Source organism: Marmota flaviventris, chromosome 17 (genome assembly GCF_047511675.1).
Source record: "Marmota flaviventris isolate mMarFla1 chromosome 17, mMarFla1.hap1, whole genome shotgun sequence".
Taxonomy (NCBI): Eukaryota; Metazoa; Chordata; class Mammalia; order Rodentia; family Sciuridae; genus Marmota; species Marmota flaviventris.
The window spans coordinates 24,097,876-24,118,503 of record NC_092514.1 but is presented as its reverse complement, the minus strand read 5'-3'; the positions used below and the strand labels follow the sequence as shown (position 1 = coordinate 24,118,503).

General features: G+C 47.3%; 1 protein-coding gene and 2 long non-coding RNA genes across 4 annotated transcripts in view; 1 reads left to right on the top strand and 2 right to left on the bottom strand.

The window, feature by feature from the left end:
- The first annotated feature begins 4,311 nt into the window (after positions 1–4,311).
- Positions 4,312–11,421, top strand: LOC114101755 (uncharacterized). The gene is made up of 2 exons (XR_011704851.1): positions 4,312–4,548; positions 11,068–11,421. It is a non-coding gene; the product is annotated as an uncharacterized lncRNA (long non-coding RNA).
- Positions 4,641–6,739, bottom strand: LOC139702267 (uncharacterized). The gene is made up of 2 exons (XR_011704852.1): positions 6,471–6,739; positions 4,641–5,403 (listed from the first exon to the last, which is right to left on the bottom strand). It is a non-coding gene; the product is annotated as an uncharacterized lncRNA (long non-coding RNA).
- A 3,501-nt stretch (positions 11,422–14,922) lies between the features above and the next one.
- Positions 14,923–20,628, bottom strand: part of Pik3r5 (phosphoinositide-3-kinase regulatory subunit 5) — a 73,162-nt gene continuing 67,456 nt past the window's right edge. The window contains exons 9-19 of one of the 2 annotated variants that reach the window (XM_027946801.2): positions 20,452–20,535; positions 19,478–20,195; positions 19,202–19,364; positions 18,763–18,888; positions 18,230–18,358; positions 17,932–18,025; positions 17,719–17,795; positions 17,335–17,428; positions 17,175–17,257; positions 16,461–16,573; positions 14,923–16,327 (exon numbers count right to left, since the gene is read on the bottom strand). In XM_027946801.2, coding sequence (XP_027802602.1) covers positions 16,186–16,327; positions 16,461–16,573; positions 17,175–17,257; positions 17,335–17,428; positions 17,719–17,795; positions 17,932–18,025; positions 18,230–18,358; positions 18,763–18,888; positions 19,202–19,364; positions 19,478–20,195; positions 20,452–20,535 — 1,823 coding nt within the window. In that variant the 3' untranslated portion in view covers positions 14,923–16,185. The remainder of the gene's footprint in view (positions 16,328–16,460; positions 16,574–17,174; positions 17,258–17,334; positions 17,429–17,718; positions 17,796–17,931; positions 18,026–18,229; positions 18,359–18,762; positions 18,889–19,201; positions 19,365–19,477; positions 20,196–20,451; positions 20,536–20,628) is intronic. The other variant, XM_027946802.2, reaches the window with a different exon arrangement.

Below are 20,628 nucleotides of genomic sequence, written 5' to 3'. Positions count from 1 at the left end.
ACTCATTATTCTGTCCATCACAGGAGAAGAGAAAGAGAATGCATGGCTCATTAAATAAAGCAAACAGATGAATGAATGAATGAATGAATGAATGTGGGAACGAACCAACCCAGGACGTGATCGAGGATCAAGAACTCAGCCCTTGCAGGCTTGAGACTTGGCAGGAGCCCCGCGGTGTGGCCGCCACGGGCAGCCCCCTGTGCTTATCAGCTTTGGCCTAACTGAATCGGAAATCACACGCTGAGGCTGGCTTCTTGTGGCTGCTCTGCGCTTCTTATCAAACGGTGGCTGACTCTGCAACTGCTTTGGGTGTGGCCGCCATGGGGGTGACAGCCGGTGACTGTAGACAGTCCCAGAGTTGTCCCTTGCAAAGAGGATCTGAGGCACCTTCATGGCTGAGGTCACACACTCGTGGTGGCCGGCCAGGAACAAGAGTCAGAGTGACATGCCCACTCTTAACCAACCCCGTGACTTTTCTTCTCTCCACTCACTGTCCTTAGAGTTGGTTTTATCTGGGTTTTCCAGGCTGTGCTGTTACCAGGTTCCCTGTGTTTGTGCCTGTCTCCCGACAACCTCACCCCCAGGCCAACAAGGCCAAGAGCAGGCAGGACTCAGCAATGACGACAATGAAGCCTCCCTGCGTTTATTGCTCTAGATCCCAGATTACCTGGTCCACTCATGGAAACGAAGCCATCCTGGGGTGATCAATGCCCAAGATATGGAAGCAGGTGGGTTCATCATTATCACCACGCCTCTGCCCCGATCTGCACCCTCCTCACCAGCCAAAGGTCCCCCCTTCCCGATGGCCTAATGCACACAGCTGCTCCGGCTTCTCAGAGTCCCCTATCCTATGAGAAGCAATTACTTCTGTTCTGTTCTTATTCCTCTTTTCAGGAGAACTGTTCCTTCTAGGCAAAAACCAACAACGAAACACCCTCTAAGCCCTTTTCCTATCCATTTCAAAGCAGTCAGGAGCTTTAAACAAAAATGAAGTCCTCTTGCAATTGTGAGCAATGCCCCTGTGGAAAAACAGATACTGGCACCTGGCATTGGTGATCAGGGTGGAGTGGGGTGAGAATTATTTGTTTTGGACTAGGGAAACCCAGGATCACTGTACCCTTGCTTTCAGCTCTGCCTCCTGTGGGATGGGTCTCTGGGACCATTTAGCCTCTCACACCTGATTCTTCATCTCAGTTTTCTAAGAAATCTACTTACACGAAACACTAAGAAGCAATGTAAAATTCCCTGAGGGTTGCATTTGGAGATGCAGGGAGAGTATATTGCATAACCATCCACTCACTAGTTCCTGGTTTTTCTCTCTTAGATCCGCCCCGTCCCCCAGACATATCCAGGTCCTCTTTGAAACACTCTTAGGGGCTGGGGTTGTGGCTCAGTGGTAGAGCACTCGCCTAGCATGTGTGAAGCACCAAGTTCGATCCTCAGCCCCTTTTATAAAAAATAAATAAATGAAATAAAGTTATTGTGTCCATCTACAACTAAAAAAAAATTTTTTTTAAGGCATTCAGAGCACTCCCGTTCCATTCTGTTCAGACCTTTTAGTTTTGCTACCCCAACTGATGAACCACCATTCAAAGCCCAGACGGCCCTCTGGTTGGTAGGACCCATTCTTAGAGAATGGTGAGAAGTCAATGAACCCGAAAACCATTCTAGAAACAACATTTTACTTCTCTTAAACAATAGGTACAGTTATGGAGGTGGAGAAACTAGAGTTGAAAGACTCACATCCCTGGTGGAGGTGGGATTAGAACCCGGCACTATCCAGGTCACCTGCCCCCCAGCAGGCTGAGCCAGTCAGAGTTCCAAATCTTTCCACCTCACTCCAGGAAGCCAAGGCAGTGGCACAGTGGAGACCCACCTGCTTTCAGGCAATCCCCTCCAGTCCTCACACCCACCACCCGGGGAAGCAGGTGGAGGCAATGTCATAATTTAAACCAGTAGTTTCCAAAGTGAGGTCCCTGGAGCCACAGAATCAGCGTCACCTGGGAATCTGTTAGTGACTAGTACTGTCTGCTGGGGCCATGGAAACGGAGAAACAGGACAGTTTGGGAATTTTCTATCCTTTACTTCTGGTAGTATGGTTCTGCAGGACGTGTGTGTGCAGAATTGGGACAAATTAAGGTGATAAGTTTATAGGAAGTAGGTTTATGCTTCATATCCAGCCACTCAGCTTTTCCATCATTTTTTTTTGAGGGGGGTTTTGGGGGAAGCTGAGAGGAGAGTCAATTTGATTTTAAGCACCATTAATGTTCTCTTTAAAAAGTTTTGACATCTAAAATAATTACTCAAGTAATTCATAAATATGTGTTTATGGTAAAAATACTCAAACATTATAGGAGTATTCAGAGTGAAAAGAGAAATCCCTTTCTCTCTCTCTCACATACACACACATACACACACACTTCTGACTAACAAAATCTTAAAGGAGATGAAGGGGACTTATGTGAATGACAAGTTTGCCTTCTGTGCTTAGAAAGAAGAGACTGGGGCAGCTGGAGACTCACTTTCTCACCCTGACTTGGGTGTTCTCTGTGCCTCAGTTTCTCCATCACGTACACACGCACATGCCCTACCCAAAGATGGTGGTGGCACCCTCCCACTGCCCCACTGGCTGAAGAGCGGGGGGTCCTGTGAAATTTATTCTGGTCTCTAGGATGTATATACAAGAATTCCAAGCCAGGTGAAAATCGCCCCGCTTTCTATTATTCCTGTCTACTCACATTAGGGAAATAAATAGGTTCTAGAAATTAAATATGTCCCTTTGTAATCTAGAGCATGTTACATTTTTGGAAACTATATTTTGGTGCTTTCCCTAGTGCCTGTCCTAAGTAGGACTTCTTCCCCCAAATCCCACAGTCTCTTTCAGTGAAGAGAGGTGGACACAGTCTGGGAGCCGTTTCCTGCCCCCTGGACCATATTCTGTCCCTATGATCTGTCCCTGTGATATCTTCACTTCTCCATCCATACAGGGGGTTTCAGGGCGCATATTTTTTACATGGAGCAACAGAAGTATAAAACTCTTTTATGAATTACATAAAAATATTATAAAAAATAGAAAAAAAAAGAGAGTCCCCCTTTTCCCCCCCTCCCCAATTTCTTTTCTGTCCCCCTCAACACTAACTACTCTTCATAGCTCAGGGTCATTGACACCATGAGCTTGTACCATACATATTGTTCTTTGACTTGCTTTGTTTTTCTGGAGGATCATTTTATATCAGTACATAAGGACCAAGCACATTCTTTTATTAAATTTACGTGAACATATTTTTGGGGACCAGTAACCTATGCACGTGGTTCAGAGTGACACAGAAAATCAGACCACTCCCTCTTTGAAAGCAGTCCATCATGTTGGTGAGGGAAACCTGTAACCCTCTCCCTCCCAAGATTTTAGCAGGTACAACTGTCTCCCAGCTCCTTGGCACCCTTCTTCTCTTGGGTGCAGAGAACTTGGGGTTGCTGTGAAAGATGCCCGGTCTCCTTTTACTTCCTTGTTCTCACGACGTCCTTGAGTGGGAGACCCAGTGGACCCTCCTTCCCTGCCCGTCCCCCCACCCTTCATCTTTAACTGAGTTTCCCGCCACCTCACCCCACAGGTTTCTCTGGAGATGCTGAGCTGGGAAGCAGGCCTGAGAGCTTTCCAGGATGTGGAGGAGGTGCCGGGGATTTGGATATGTATAAAGTACATTATTCCTGTTCCCTTCTGGCAAAGGGATTCATACCAGGAAGAGAGAGGGACCAAGAAAGCTAGGGTCTGTCAGTGAGAAAACTCAGAGTCCAACCCCTTTTACCTGTGCAAATGGCCTAGTCTCTGCATATCTACACTGTTGTGCATGCCACATGAAAACACGCACATGCACACACGCACACCCTAGAAAGACAGGTGATCTGGCTGGGCTCTCCTCCTAGCCTCTAGCTCTGTGTCTCCCCACTCCTGAACCTCAGTCTCTTCACTATAACCTGAGGGGTTGGAAAGCACATTTCCAAAGCTTCCTAAGCTTCTCAGTCCCCAGAGGACCCTGAGTTCTGGCTTTAGAGGCTCCAGGCTCCAGTTTTACCTGGAGAACGCCTCCTTGGTGATGGGAGGTCCCTTCCCTTGGAGGTGCAGGGGTGGGGTTGGGGAGGGGGCTGTTCTGCTCCTGAGGTCCTGGGGGACCACATTAGACCGGCTCTCCCGCCTTAAGCTATATTCGGGCTTCCTTCGGACAGCCCAGGCTTGCCTGGATCCTGGCCAAGCCACAGCTGCCCTCTCCTCCCTCCGCCCCCACCCTGCCCACTCCTGCAGAGGAAGTGAGGAGTGTCGCTTCCTTTATGAAATGTCAAAACTCCTTCTGAAGTCCTCTATAAGGAAGCCATCCTTCTCAGACATCGTGTGAACTTGGCTTTTCTGGACCTCAGTTTACCCACCCCTCACCACTCCTGTGAGTGGTTTGTGGGGGGGGGCATATAGCTTAGTGGTTAAGGGCAGGCGTTCTGGAATGCACTGTGTGGGCTTGAGTTCTGTCTTCTCCTTTTTACTGTCTGTGATCTTGGGTAAGTTACTCAACTTCTTTGCTGCTCAGTTTTGTGAGAAAGAGAATGTCTGGTGGTTCATCTTCAGAATATAGTACTCAGCCTTCATTGGATCAAATTGTAGCCATTTTACTTATTTTTTTTGGGGGGGTGTACTGGGAATTGAACTCAGGGATACTCAACCACAGAGCCACATCCACAGCCCTATTTTGAATTTTAATTAGGGACAGGGTCTCACTGAATTGCTTAGCGCCTCACCTTTTCTGAAGCTGGCTTTGAACTCACCATCCTCCCGTCTTGGCCTCCCAAACTGCTGGAAAATTGCAGGTGTGCGCTGCCGCCCCTGGCTTTCCCGCCCTAATTTTAAAATGAGCCAATCGCAGAGATTGTACCCCTGAGTCCTCCAATCAAAGCAATGGGCAGCGCTGCCTTAGGAATAAAAGCAGGTGGACTATGGGCCCAGGCGCGCTGGCTAGGTTCTGTAGCATGCTCTTCTGGGAGAAGTGAAAGTTTGCCTTGACCACCTACTTTGGAGAACGAGTTTGATTTCTTGGCATTTTGGTTTTTCTAACAGCTCCCCTATTTAATAGTGCTGACCTCTGTAAGAGGGAGTCTGGGAGGCACAAGCCCATTAACATAAGCATGGCGATAATAAGCCTGGAAAGCCACTGCTCCTGGCTCTGGGTGGACATTCTCTGGCAAGTCCCTGTCCACGGTCCAGTAACAGAAAGGTTGGGCCTTCCAGCTCTAAATTTCTGGAGATCCCGCAGGAGGTGCACACACATGGCGGCTATGTCCACAGCTACTTTACACAGGACACACACTCAGAGGTACAGAGGCTCAGAGGTGCTGATCTGAGCCAAGACGCAAGTGTACCTGCACAGGGGACAGAGAGAAATAATGAACACTTGGGGACACAGTCAGCCACCTGCTTGCTTTCCCTCAGAATGAAGCAGAAGGCACCTTATTCCAGGGACAGCAGCAGTGTCCTTTACCCCAACCTTTCAGGTAGGATTGGGGGAAAAGAGGGATTCAGAAAGATGGGGAAAAGTGGGGAGTCTATTCTCCCCCAGGGAAGAGGACCACCTCCCAGTGCTGGAGTGGGTGGTGACTGTGACAATAGGGGAGGGGAATCTGAAGCCCCCCTCCCCAGCTGCTCCAGGCAGGCTGGGTCCAGATGCATCTCCTGTGTGTGACTGCAGGGACTGGAACCTTCTTTCCAGCCTGACTTTAAGCAGATGGAGGAGGCTGTTGGCTTTCCTGCCCCAGGGGCTGCGGAGGGCACTTTAGCTGGGAGGCAGCAGGGACCCTAACTTGGATCTCTGGGGGAGATCCCAGGATGGTGATGGACCACTGCCTTCGGGCCCCTGCAGGAAGCACTAAGCTGCCAGAGGACAAACAAGTCGAGGAGCCATTGTTTTTAGAGAAGCCTCCTTTTCAGGAAGGCTTCAAGGTCCCTGCTCAGCTGGCCAAGGTCCTTTGACTTTCTGCTTCCAGGGATCTCCTGGGGCCAAGCCGTTTCCTGGATAACAGTCTAGAAAGCGCCATCCCCATTTACATAACTTCCTCTCCTAAAACCTACCGTCCCCTAAAAATAGACACTGCATCCCCTTCGCAGGTGAGGAAATGAAGCTTAGGGATGTGTGAGGTGGCCTGGGTTGCACAAAGCGGTGGCAGTTTCTGCTCCTGCCAGGCCTCCCTACCATCAGAGGGCTGGTGTGAGAGAGCACCTCTATTGGCCAAGGGAGCAGAGGGAGTGGAAGGCTGCAGGGATCCCTCCAGGTGCAGGAGGGAATCACAGAGGTGGAGTGGGGGAGGGGGAGGGACAACACCCCTTTGACAGCCCCAACCTTGAGACCCTCAGCACACAGCTGGATTTTGCTCCCATCACTAAAGCCCACCCAACCTTGTAGGAAGCAGAAACCTGGCAATGGGAGACTTACCCATGTGCCAAAGTCAGAGGGTAAATGCCCCTGCTAGAGATGGCAAGGCTAGAAGGTTGTGGTCCTGGGACAGGAATAAACTGCATGGAGTGGTGCGAGGTAAGAGTCTTCAAGGTCATTGCCAGTTCTCCGTAGTCCGTGGTGAAGCAGCTATGTGGAGGAGGTCTAGCTTGGGGAAGAAGGTGGGGAGGTCGGAGCACAACCCTCCTTCACCTGCCTACAGCAGGACACAACTGGGACTCTCGTCACAGACGCCCAGGCCCCTGTCCCTTTTCTTCAGTACTCAATGACTCAGGTTGACAAGAGTCATGGACTAGATGAGACATCTGGCTCTGACTCCCTTTAATCTGTGACACTTTGGTTCATGGATTGGTCATACATCATGGTGACTATTCAGAGTGGGCGTCAGACCTACAGGTACCCATCTACAGGATAGCCAATGATTTATGTTGAAGCCTGGCCTAAGGAATCTGTCTTCCTAGTGGGGGTGATAATAACCAAAGTATTGCTTCTCTGCCTTCGGCATCCATCAGAATTATCTGGGGGACTTTTAAACTATATGGGCACTCAGCCTCCATTTCCCAGAAATTTTGATTACTTTGGATTGGGGTGCAGACATTGGTATTTTACAAATGATTCTTAAATAATCTTAACGTGCAGGGGCTGGGGTTGTGGCTCAGCGGTAGAACACTCACCTAGCACGTGCGAGGCCCTGGGTTCGATCCTCAGCACTACATGAAAATAAATAAATAAAAAAAGATATTGTGTCCAGTTACAACTAAATAGATATTAAAAAAAATCTTAATGTGCAGTCATGTTTGGGAGCCACTAATGAAGCCAATCATTCTATTTTTTTTTTTACTTCATTATGTGCAACATAACAAAGTCTTTGATAATTCCAATATCTGGATCATTCCAATATCTTGTTTTGGGCCTTATGTTGATAATCTTTTTCTTTGAAAATGTGCTACATTTCATTTGCATATTGAATAATTTTGAATTGCATTCTGGATGTTATAGTTTGGATGTGAGGTGTCCTCCAGTCCTGCTTGTGTGTGAGATAATTCAAAGTTTAGAGGAGAAATGATTGGGTTATGAGAGCCTTAACCCGATCAGTGAATTAACCTCCCAGATGGGATTAACTAAGTGGTAACTGAAGGCTAATAGGATGTGGCTGGAGGAGATGTATCTTTGGGGTATATATTTTATATCTGGGAGTGGAGTCTATCTCTGCTCTCTGATCGTCATGTGAACTGCTTCTCTCCACCATATCCTTCTGCCATGATATTCAGCCCCATCTCAAGCTGAACTATTCTATTTGTCTCATACCTTTTTTGTGTGTGATTCTGTTCTTCTTTTACCATCTTCTTTTTGATAAATAATATTTTAGCATATTACTTTATTCCTTTATTGATTTTAACTTTTCACACACAAAATTTTGTCTTGTCTTTTCTAATGAGGCTTTTTCTACATCCTCACTCCATCATGCCCCAAAAAGATAATTAATTTTTTATTATTAAACTATCCTTATTTACCTGGGATAAATCTTATTGGGTTTTGATATATCCTGTTTACATATAGTTGCTGGAGATGCCAACTTTTTTCCACATTTTTTATTGGTGTATTATAGTTGTACACAACGATGGGATTTGTTGTTACATATTCATATCATGCACACAATATAACAATGTAATTTGGCCAATATCACTCTCCATTGGTATGTTAAGGACGTTGTTTGTTTTGTTTGCTTTTGGTTTTTTATTTGTTTTTTTTTTAAGTTATTAAAGACTAAGTTTATGAGGGAACTTGATTAATAACCCAAAAACAAGCTTATCGTGTTTTAATATGAAGGTTATGCTTGTCTCAAAAAGGAGTTGGAAAGAATACCATTTGCTATTCTCTGAAAGATGTTACATGAGATTGGAGTCATTTTTTTCCTTTAAGTGTTTGAAAGAATTTACTGGAGAATCCATTTGGCCTGTGGTTATCTTTGTGAGTTATTTTTTTTTAATTAAAAAATAATAATGGCTTGACTTTGGGTTTCCAGTCCTGCTTGTGACAGGTGAATAGTCAGCCATGAGCAGGTGCGTAGGGGAGGACAAGGAAGGGCAGTAACTTGCTGGGAGGACATTAGACATACATATCAAAGAGAGCCCATAAGTCACAGGACTGACTGGGGATGAAAAAAAAATTATCAAAGCAGATCAGCATCCAGGAAATGGGAACTGATATGTCAGACCTCCCCCAACCATAGTTGCAACCACTTAAGGAAACTATCAGCACAAGACCATGTTGCAACTATCTCTTGTGACCAGGTCATCCCGACATCCCGACCTCCCCCTCCCATGACCAGGTCATCACTGAAACCATGTCATAGCCATCCTTTGTGACCAGGTCATCATGACCTTTGAAAAGAAAACTTGCTGAGGGCTAGCTATACCAAGGGTAATAGGCCACTTAAGGGGGTATGAGAAACCAAGGCAAGAACACAGGAACTCAAAACCAGGCTTCAAAAGGGACTTAGAAACCCAGACTCCATAAGATTGACGCCATTCTCTCCAGAGATGGTCCACTCAGTGCCTAAGCTGTATGTCTTGTCCTCATTATTGCTAAAAAAACCCCCCCAAAAAAACCTCCTGCTGTCTTTGTAGATGGCTAGAAATCCTTCCTGCCAGATCTCAAGAACTGGTTGCTACAGACCCCTGGGGTCACTTCAGCTCAGTGGGAACAGCTTTATAGCACCCGTGAGGAGCTTGGTAGCTCTCATTTTCCCATCTTAACATTGTGGGAAAAAAAGCTGAACAACTGAAAGTTGACAACTCTTCATTTTTTAGGGGGGGGGTGGTGTGGGGTACTGGGGATTGAACTCAAGGGCACTCAACCAACGAGTCACATCCCCAGCCCTATTTTGTATTTTATTTAGAGACAGGGTCTCACTGAGTTGCTCAGCACCTCACCGTTGCTGAGGCTGGCTTTGAACTCCTGATCCTCCTGCCTCAGCCTCCCAAACCACTGGGATTATAGGCTGTCACAGGCATGGTGACAACTCTTCTTAAATTCAACAAAAAAACTGAGGTCACAGGACAAACCTTTGCTTCAAAAATTAGATACAAGCTGAGCGTGGTGGTGTGTTGAGGATCCCACACATTTGTGAGTTTTACCTCTAGGGGTCCTCCCAGGTTCTTTTAGTGAAGAACAGAAAAATTCCCTTATGCTTCTAGCATAAGGAAGGGGAAGCAGCCATTTTGAGAGCATTCTCTACCTCTTCACAAAGCCTGTCCCTGTCAGAAACTTCTACCAGAGCCTAACTGACCTGGGGGAAGGGAAATATTCATATCCACTCCACTCTAGCCTTTTTGTAGGGCAATATCAACACTACCTTCCCTAATTGTCCTGTTTGTCCTAAGGGGACAGAAGCAGCAGAGGCATGGGCCCATCAAAGATGGAAACCTAATCCCAGGACTATAGAACACTTCATCCACACTTACCACCACATGAGTGGGGCTCTTGTACAACAGGAGCCAAAAAACACAGCGTACAGAAGAAATTTTAACCCCTGACACCTATAGACACAGCAAACAGCAAACACAGCCTAACTCCTAGAGAGATTGACATAAAATCTGATGCTAAAGACCTATTTCCTTTTAATCAGTACATCATGTTGGCTTTCAACAACAACAAGAAAACCCACAAGGCATACTCAAAGACAGAAAAACAAAACAAAAAAGTTTGAAGGGACAAAACAAGTATCAGAACCAGACTCAGAAATGGCAGAGTTCTTGGAATTATCTGACTGGGAACCTAAAACAATGAAATTAATTTGCGAAGGGCTTTCGTGGGAAAAGTGGGCAACATGCAAAAACAATATGCAATAATATAAGCAGAGGTGGAAACTCCAAGAAAGAATCGACAGGAAATGCTAGCAATCAAAAACGTGGTAACAGGGGGCTGGGGCTGAGGCTCAGTGGTAGAGCGCTTGCCTAGCATGTGTGAGGCACTGGATTCGATCCTCAGCACCACATAAAATAAATAAATAAATAAAATAAAGTTATATGTCCATCTACAACTACAAACATATGTTTTAAGAAAAACCATGGTAACAGAAATGAAGAACATCTTTGAAGGGCTAATCAGTTTGTATATCACCAAGAATCAGTGACCTTGAAGAAATGTCAATAAAAACTTCCCAAACTGAAATGCAAAAAGAAAAACAGAATGAAGCAGAATGGAGACAGTGTGATTCCCCCCAACCCACTCCCCACCAAAAGGGCAAATGCAATCCCCAGATCTAACTCATAGCCTGTTGGCGATTAAAATTATATTAGGAGTTTTTTTTCCTATTTTATAACCCTTAACTGTTACCCATTAAGAAGTATGATATAGTTTCTTGACTGTGCCCTCACTCTCGCCAACAATCATATCAACCTCAAAAACCCCAGGTGCAGCTCTAAAATCAGGATGCCTTTGCCTTCACATCACCACTGAGGATAAACTAGAAAGACAATGGAATTATTGGGAGATTACCACAAAAAGCTAAAGAAAAATTTCCCAAGCTCTAAACCTGATCCTCGCGTGATTTGTGTTTCTTCTGCTTCAGATCCCACTATGTGATCTTCTAGCAGCTGCAGCAATTCATCCTTATCCCAGGACAAAGATGCTTATACAGATGTGGTGTCAGCAGGAGAGATGGACCGTTTGGCTCCAGACCCACTAGATGGCCCCTCCCTCGGCGTAGAAGTGCTCACACCTCAACAAAAACCAAAACCACCTTTGAGTTGTACCTAAAGCCAGTTAAAATCCCTAAACTCCAGCCTACTCTTAAACCCTTCCACCTGTATCAAAACCAGGTCTTTTCATTGTGCACAGAGCCAGCCTGATCTCTCTCTCACTGTTCTCTCCCCCTCTCCTTGAGGTTAACTTGCCCAATTAAAACTCTGACTGTGTGTTCCTATCCCCTGACCTGGTTTTCATTTCTGTTGTCACCGGGCAGAAGTTCCCAGCTCCTGCATCAGAATGTCCAAGAAACTGTGAGATAATTACAAAAAGTATTTAAAAGAGAAGAAATATTTAAAATGATAATAACTAAGAGTACCCCCCAATTATTGACAGATCCCCAAACCATTGAACCAGAAATCTTGGAGAACACCAAGTGGGATAAATAACAAAACAAAACAGAGAAACAATAACTGGGTAATAGTGCTGTTTTCCTAGAGTCCCAAGAAGGCTGAGAGGGAGGAGGAGTCCTTGAACCCAGGAATTCAAAGCCAGCCTGGACAACAGTGAAAACCCATCTCATGGGGGAAAAAAAAATCCGATGTAGGCATATATCACATTGTCACTGTAGAAAATTAAAGACAGAGAAAAACCTGAAATAAAGCAAAGGGGGAAAATATTTATAGAGAAAAAAAGGATAAGAATTACTCAGAATTTTCATTTCTTCTGTCAGATTGGAAAATTGTATTTTGATCCCTTTCTCCATTTTATACAATTGCCTAATTTAATTGTGTAATTGTTTGTTAAATTCTCTCTTCTCTCTTCTCTCTCTCTCTCTTTCTTTCTTTCTCTCTCTCTCTCTCCCTTTTCTAGTTCTGGGGGACTGAACCTAGGGCCTTGATCACGCTCAGCAAGTTTACTGAGCTATAGGACACTCTGAACCTTTTTTCTCTTTAATATCTATGAGATTTGCAGAGATGTTATCTTTTTTATTCATTATATTGGTAGTCTTTTATCTTTCTCTCATTAGTCTCTCTGGGGTTTTATCAATTAGTATGTTAATTTCTTAATTCAATTATTTCTGCTGTTATACTTCTTTTCAGTTTCTTTAACATTGATCCACTTTTCGGGCACAGTGGCGCACATCTCTAATCCAAGTGGCTCTGGAGGCTGAGGTATGAGGGTCATGAGTTCAAAGCCAGCCTCAGCAACAGCGAGGTGCTAAGCAACTCAGTGAGACCCTGTCTTTAAAAATAAATAAATAAATAAATAAATATTAATTCACTGTTCTTTTCCTAACTTTCTGAGATGTAAATAATTGATTTGTAGCCTTTACTATTCGATAAGATATACTATTATGGCAATAAATTTCCTCTAAGCATTGCTTGAGCAATTCATTAATCTCAATATCATATCTTCATTATCAACCTGTTCAAAATATTTTTTAGTTTCTCTTTTTTTTATTTGACCCATAAATTATTTAAAAATATAGTGCTAAAGTATTTGAGATTTTCTTGTAATACTTTTATTATTGGTGGTTTAATTTCAGTGTAGTCATAATGTAATCTGTTTGATTTTAATCATTGGAAATTTGACATTCTACTTGTACTTGAAAACAACGTGACTTCTATCATCAAGCACAGAGTTCTATCTATTTCAATGTGGTCAGATTTGTTGTGTTGTCAGATCTTCTGTATCTCTGCTAATATTTTTGTCTATTTGTTTTATCAGCTATTAAAAAGCAGGGTAAAGTTCTTCACAATGGTTATGAAGACTTTTAATATAGTCACTTTTTCTCTTATATAGTTTAAAGTTATGTTATTGGGTGGGTGCAAACAAATTTATAATTCTGAAATCTTTTTGCTAGACTGACTTCTTGATCTTTTTTCCCTTTTTTTTTTTTTTTTTAGGTGGGGGGTATATCATGGATTGAGCCACTGAACCATATCCCCAGCCCATTTTATTCATTTTTTATTTAGAGACAGGGTCTTGCTAAGTTGTTCAGGGCCTTGCTAAGTTGCTGAGGCTGGCTTTGAACTTGTGATCCTCCTGCCCTAGCCTCCTGAGCTGTAGATTGCAGGTGTGCACCATCATGCCCAGCTGACTTCTTGATCTTTATGCAGTACCCCTCTTTACCTTTTTTTTTTAAATGCTTCTTGCCTTAGGTATTTGTATGATATTAGTGTAATAATACTAGCTTTATCGGTCAGATTTTCAAGGTGTTATCCTGTTCTTTTGCTTTCAGCCTTCCTGCGATTTTATATTTAAAGGCTACCTCTTGAGGGCAGTGTATAATTTTAAAAGGCAACTTTAAGACACTTTTGGGTTTAGAATTCTAGGTTGGCAGTTGTTTTCATCACTTTAGATGTTAATTCATTGTCATCTGGCTTCCATTGTTTCTGTTGAGAAAAGAACCCTTAGATTAGTGGTTGATACTTTATTCCTCTCTGGAAGTCTCTAAGATTTTCTCACTATTTTTTCCTTCCCATTAGTTCAACAATGAGGAGCCTATGTGTGCCTGTTTTTCAAAAACCAAACTGTAGACTTTCTTGGGATTTTACGATTTTCCCATTAATATCCTTTCCGTCTCAAGATCCAATCCAGGGTTCAATACTGCATTGGTTTTAAGGTTGACATAGTTTCCTTGGATTTACGATTTTATCAGCCTTTCTTAATTTTTCATGACACTGACAGTCTAGAAAAATATTGGCCACACCATCCTGTCAAATATCCCACCATTAAGGTTTGTCTGATGTTTTTCTCGACTCAACTGAGATTATGCGGCTTGAAAAAGAATATCAGAGAAGTGCCCTTCTCATGTGATTTCATTTTGTCTTGTGTGAGATTTAATGAGCTTATCAAATCTGTGGGTTGATAAGCTTCATCAACTTTGGCCTCTTAAATACTGACAAAAGCGATGCGGCGCCAGACTTTGGAGCATCACATGTCTCTGCCTGCCCCTCTTGATCTAGCATGCTGATCCAAGGTGCCTGAGGGAGCCAGAGACCCAGATCTGTACCCCAACTGCAGCTTGGAACCAAGTCACCCTAAACCCAATGCTCATAGTTTTAATCCACTGAATTGGAGGTGTGCTTCATTATGGTAATAGCCAACTGATGCAGACCAGAAGCATCTCACAGATCCTTCTCTCTCCATCCCAAGTAGTTGATTTGGGAATCTGGTGCTTACCTATCTTTCCCAAGTCACAGGTGTCCTCCACTATTCCAACACCTCCTCTTCTTTCCCTCCCTGTGGTCCAAGTCTAAAAGCATACCCAGATCTGGAGGGCCACTATTGAACTCTCTTGTTTCTCTCAGTTAGTTGCATGGTGAGTCCATGGGTACCATCCATCAGCAAGGATCACCTTAGGCCCAGTCACTCCCTGAGGCTTGAGAGAGAGGGAGCATCTGGATAGATGGGCTTATATTTCCCAAGTGAAGTGGCATAGGAAATGTTGAGCCTTTAGATATAGCAATTTTGTCTGTTTTGTGCAGGGTTTTTTTTTTTTTTTTTTTTTTTTTGTTGTTTTGTGTGTCAAGGTGTATGATGAGGCGTAAATAGGACAGTGCCGGGGAAATTGTAACACAGATTTTTTTTTTTTTTACACAGTTAAAAAAATTACAAAAAGATAATCAAAGCAATTCTCCAAAAATCTTACTTCTACGTATGAAATGATTTAGGTAGACTGTCTTAACTAGCAGTGAACTGTCATGTAGCAAAATAACAGTAAGTCGTTAAATATGAAACAAATTGAGTTTTATTTAACAATAATATTAAACACTGTACATTAGTTCTTGACCTTGTCATTTTGCTGATTGCCTATGTATGAGTTCCAGGTCCCCCCGAGTCAGGCTGTAAGCACATGATGCCAGTCTTCCATCTTCTACCCCTCTGAGATCTTGCCCACATTTCTAGTGAACTTGTGAGGATGCACAAAATGTGTATCAGTCCATGGAGCATGATGGAGTCGGGGGGAGCACTGGGATTTCCTGATAGAGAAGGGGGTGAAGGGTACAGCACCTGAGAAGCCCTCCTTTGAAGCTGACAAAGGCAATTCCTTCTTTGGAAGGTACAACAGCTCACTCCTTACTCCCTCTCTGGGGCGGTAAGGAGTTCTGCCTCATCATGAACGGGGATGGATTGAACAAGGAACATCCCAGAGGCAGCGTGAGCATGCCATGACCAAGGACAGGGGAACCAGCATTGAGAGGGGAAGTTTCCAGTCTTTGCTGAGCACCTACCACAGCGAGGCACTGGGCTAGGTGGTTTGTGAACAACTTTTTTTTTTCAAACCCTTTCCAGAAGTTTAATTTCCACTCCCATTTAGTGCTAAGGAAATGAAACTCAAAAGAAGTTATTCACTTCCTTTGGTCCTTTAGCTAGAAGGTAACTGAACCACTACTCAATTTAAGCTTGTCTTTTCTCCCCAGGATCTCACATCCAGAAAGGGGTTCAAGAGAGCATCTGTCCTAGGTCCTGGAAGCAAACAGGTCAAATAGTAGTGCTGTTTTTCAGACAGTCTGAGGAACTTAACTAGAGAAAGGTATGTGTGAATGTGCACATGTTTCTGGGGTGAGGGGTGAGGAGACAGGATTGAAGGTCAAGTCCAGAAAAGTCTCATCTACATTTCTCCCACTTGTGCTCCAGAGTAGAGAGGACGGGACTCCAGACACAGGACTCCCTGGGTCTTTGACAAAGCAAGGGTGGGCCCAGCCAAGGGTTAGGAGAGGAGCCCTAAATAGAGGCTCCTTTGGAGTGCTAGAGTATCAGATCACCCGTTGGAGGTCCACTCACCCATCCCTCTCCCTCTGCTGTGAGGAATCTGAGAGGCTAAGAGTTCAGGCTCCTTCCTGAGACCCCCAGAGACCTTCTACCACCACACCTTAGGCCCACTGCAGGTCCCTGGCACAGGGCCACTCAGTTCTCTACAGGAGTAACTTCTGGAAAGAGGAGTCCATAGGGGTTGCCTCGGCTTTCTGTTCAGCCTGGTGCCACGGTCACGCTAGGGCAGAGCTCCGCTGAAAGTCATGATGGGCAGGCAGAGGAGGGAGCAGAGGTCGGGTGTGGGCTGGGCCAGCAGGTCAGGGGATTTCTGGGGTGGTAGGCCTCTCTTCTCTGGCTTGTAGCATGGTGACACTTCACACCTGGGGGGCAGGGCAGGGGTAAGTGCGGGTTGAGATCTCTCCAGGTCTTTCCAGGCCTCCTGGGTAGAAGAGAAACCAATCCCCTCTCTGGGACCCCGTTTTACTACAGCTGAGCTTCTCCACCATTTCCTACCTGACCACACTCTGCAGGATCTTTCTCTCATCCTGGTCTAGACACACGGCAAAAGGGCAGCCATTGGATCCAATGATCTGTACCTTGTCCACTTTAATCTGCGATGTGCTAATCTGGAAGGGAAGCAACGGTCAGACCCGGGAGCCTTGGCCACATGACCTCAGTAGTTCCTTCCCTCAGAATTGCCCACCAGGCCTGGAGGAGTAAACGACAGGAGTTTGGATGGAAGTTCTCCAGAGCCAATGGTCAGGTCAGAGGAGGGTCCTGAGGCCTCCATCAGCCCCTGCCTCCTCTCTGGCCTCTTTCCTGAGTCTGGAAGAAGTGCTCTCTGGGGAGATGGCACTGCCCTCTATACTGTGAGAGCCCCAGTGCCCCCGGAACAGGGTACACTCTGCCCTGGACTCAGGGATACCCGTACCACACAACCTTTCCACATGCACATCCTCTCGCAGGGCACCCTTCTTTCCCTGACAACTATGACACTGCATACCTCTGCATACCCCAAGCCAAAGCTCTCACTTATCTCTCCTTTCCCATCTACAGGCCCTGCCAAAGACACTCTTTCTTTCTCTCTCTCACTTACAGGTGTACATGCGTACATTCTCTCTCTCTCTCTCTCTCTCTCTCTCTCTCTCTCTCTCTCTCTCTCACACACACACACACACCCCAATACGCAGGAACTCGGGCACCCTGGAGGGAGAAGGAAGCTCTTACCTGGTTAAAACCCTTCTTGGATTTGGGGTTCTGCCTTTTCACCACTTCTGTTAGGGTTAGCGTCAGCGCCTCCATACTGGAGTCTGAAGGTCAAGGGTGGCTGAGGTCAGGCTCAAAATCCCTCCCTGCCACGCCACCCCACCCCACCCACCGCACTCACCTAGCTCCTCCTGCTTCTGGCAGGCCTTGTTGAGGTTGACAGAGGTGCAGACCTTCTCCAGGTTGCTCCAGCGGCTTCTTCCACTGATGGCTCCCTGGAAATGCAGCACAGCCAGACCCTCTCAGCCCAAAGACCCCTGTGCCTGCTGCCTTGGGAGGCTCTAGAGGCCACAGGAGAGAGCTGTCCGGTCTCTCCTCTGGCCATCTTTTCTCAGCACCCAAGGGAGCTTGCTGCAGGAGTCTGAAGGTCAAGGGTGGCTCAGGTCAGGCTCAAAATCCCTCCCTGCCATGCCACCCCACCCGACCCAGCAACCAATAAGTCCTGCTCTGGGACCAAGCTCTGGTGGAGGATCAGCAGCAGATCCCCGGAGGGCGTCGGTCTTACCTTGCTGTAAACAATCTGTAGTGTTAAAGGGACGGCCTCCCGGTCGCCATCGATGCCCAGCCGCTTGCTGCCAGGACCTGTACCACACACAGTCTTCGGTGTCTCTTCTCCCAAGGCCCCGCCCCCACAGGGCCCGGCCTCCCAGGAGGCGGCCTCATTTTAGCCCCGCCCCGCTCCCTGCCTGCCTCCACACTGGGCTCCTGCAGTTCACACCTGAAGCCTTGATAGCTCGCGTGGCCGCAGAGTGACCAAGCTCCAGGGAGTGGATAAAGATCTCCGTCGTCTTCTCCCCAGTGTCGAAGGTCAGCTTGGAGAGGGCAGGAGCACGGGCATTAGTGTGGACCTCTGCGCGGGGAGGTCCCACCCGGCTCCTCCAGTCTAGCTGATGGCAGCTGGTGGGAGTGGGTGGGGGCCGAGAGGCCCAGCACGACATAGCCTGGGACTTGGCGATGCGGACCCTGGCTGCCAGGGAGTGTGGGTAAGGAGATGGAATGGGCAGGGCAGACCTTACCTCCGTCTGATAGACCTGCAGCAGTACCGGCCGGGCAGCGAAGCGGCAGTAGTAGAGCAGCATGTCAGCCAGGATGGGCAGCTGGGCAGGGGAGCCCTCCAGGGGCCGGGACTCAGCCTTCAGGGAGTGCTGTGGCCAGGGGAGGGGGAGCCAAGCCAGAGGCACGAAGAGACAGAGACCCAGAGAGAGAGGTAGTGGGAGGAAGAGAGGAAAAGACACACACAGGCAGAGAGAGGAGAGATTCAGAGGCAGACAGAACCGGGGTAGGGGGTGGCGGGTGGAAGAGAGAGAGGGTGAGAGAGAAGCTGGAGGGGCTGGCTGGGGAGCACCGTGCAGCCTCACACCCTCCTCATCTGACACATAGGCCTCCAGGGAGGCCCCTGACCAACGAGGACAAGCCAGGAGTTGAGGAAGGAAGCTTCCTACTCTTTTTAAAGTAAGCCCTGGAAGCCTAAAGTAAACCCAGAGCCTTCTAAGTGAGGCTCAGTGACAATAGCCAGTAGGTTCCAACCCCAATCCCAAGGGCCACTTACCTGGCACAGGACTTCAGGTGGCAGGTACATGAGGCCCAGCACATTGCGCTCATACCAGGGGTCAAGCATGCCAAGATAGTGGGAGATGTCATTTGTGCTGTCCTCCCATGGGGGTGTGCCCATCTCCTGAGGCAAGGGACAAGAGTCATTCCCAGCTACCCAAGAGGCCTGTGTCCATCTTTGCCCTGAACCACACCTGAAGCCCCAAGCTGAGACTTTCCTTGCTCTTGGAGAAGTATGACAACTTTTGGTTTTTATCATATGGCAAAATGATATACCCAAGTGCAGGCAGGAACCTGGGAGTGAGGGTCAGGCAGAAGGCCGTGCCCTGGACACACAACTGATGGCTTAGGCTGACTCCCAACCAGCTCCCTTTAGGTACCTAGAACCTGCTCACATCCACTTTCCCACCCTACTTGGCTGGGGACTGGGGACATACTGGTGGGTTTGGCTGCCTTGGGGAGTCTGTGGGGAGTGGAGACATCTGGCTCGGAGGGGCTGGGCATGAACCCGAGCCAGTTGCATGGCTTCGCTTCACAGGCACATAGAAGAATTGCAGCTTGAACAGCCGTGTCAGGAGCGGGCGATTGTTCTCCAACCTCCTGGTGAAAAGAAGATGGTGAGAAGTGAGTCCTTGGTTGCTCTTGGATACTCAACTTCTGGTTTCCACTAGAATAACACAGAGCAGAGCGATGTGCCCCGTCATGGGTCTTACCGGAGGTTACTATATGCCCGAGCCACTTTCCCTGAAACCCTGTCGGAGCCAAAGACCACAACCCGAAGTGTGGATGCCTTGGGGTCCTCATCCCCACTCAGGAAGGGGCGGCGGCGCTGGTGGCATGGGGCAGGGGCCAGGAGCCAGCTGGGCAGCTGGGTGCTGAGCTTGGGCTGGGGCAGGGATCGTGAGCGCTGTGCCCGGGAATGGGGCAGTGTTGGGCTGTCCAGTGGGCTGCAGAGGCTCCCCGCCCTTCGCAGGGGCAGGGCTGTGTCCGAGCCACTCTCTAGGCCCCGAGAGTTCCTCCGCAGTACCAGCTGGCTGGTGCTCTTGATGATTTTATAGATTCTGTTGAACTTTTGCCCAGGCCTGCGGTGGCCCCTGCATTCCTGGCTACCAAGCCTCTTGGGCCACTCAGAGGAGCTCTCCTCACTGTCCTCCACATAGCCACTGTCCATGCCATCAGAGAGGCCTGAGACAAAGGAGGTCAGCAGATGGCGGGAGAGCTCTGGCCCTGAGGCCTGAGAGGAGGCAAGAGATAGGGTGGAGTCATGGGACACCAAAGAGTTCGTGGAGAGCAGTGAGTCCCTCTCAGCACAGTGTCCATCAGTTTCGAAGTCCTCCTCCTCCTCCTCCTCTTCTTCCTCTTCTTCGTCATCCCCCAGGATCCCTGGCTGCAGCAACTCCTGTTCCTTGAGTAGGATTTCTTGTAGGATATCTACAGGGAAGAAAGGGCAGTGTCTGGGTGGGTGGCCCTAGAATCACTTCTGAGGGAAAGACTCTGGCAGGTTTGGGGAGGAGCAGGAAGGGGGGGGGGGGCTGGGCCAGCTTAGGACTCAGAGCTACCCCCTGCTCTGCTTAGGGTCTTTGAGGGTCCATGGGGGAGAGGGAGAGGGCAGCAGTACAGACCCAGGACCTCAAAGAGCTCATACAGTGTGGTGGGCAGGTGCCCCAGGGTCCAGCCAGATCCTTACCAAAGCTGTCCTGGTTCCAGCTGTAGGTATAGCACCTGGCGACAGGGATGGGGATGGTGTGGAGCTTCCCGGGTTTTGCGGTGTCTGTAAGAGGAGTGAGGGCAGGAGAAGAGGACTGAGAAGGGGTCTTGGAAATATCCAGCCCAGACCCTTTGACTTAGAGAAAAGACCAGAGTT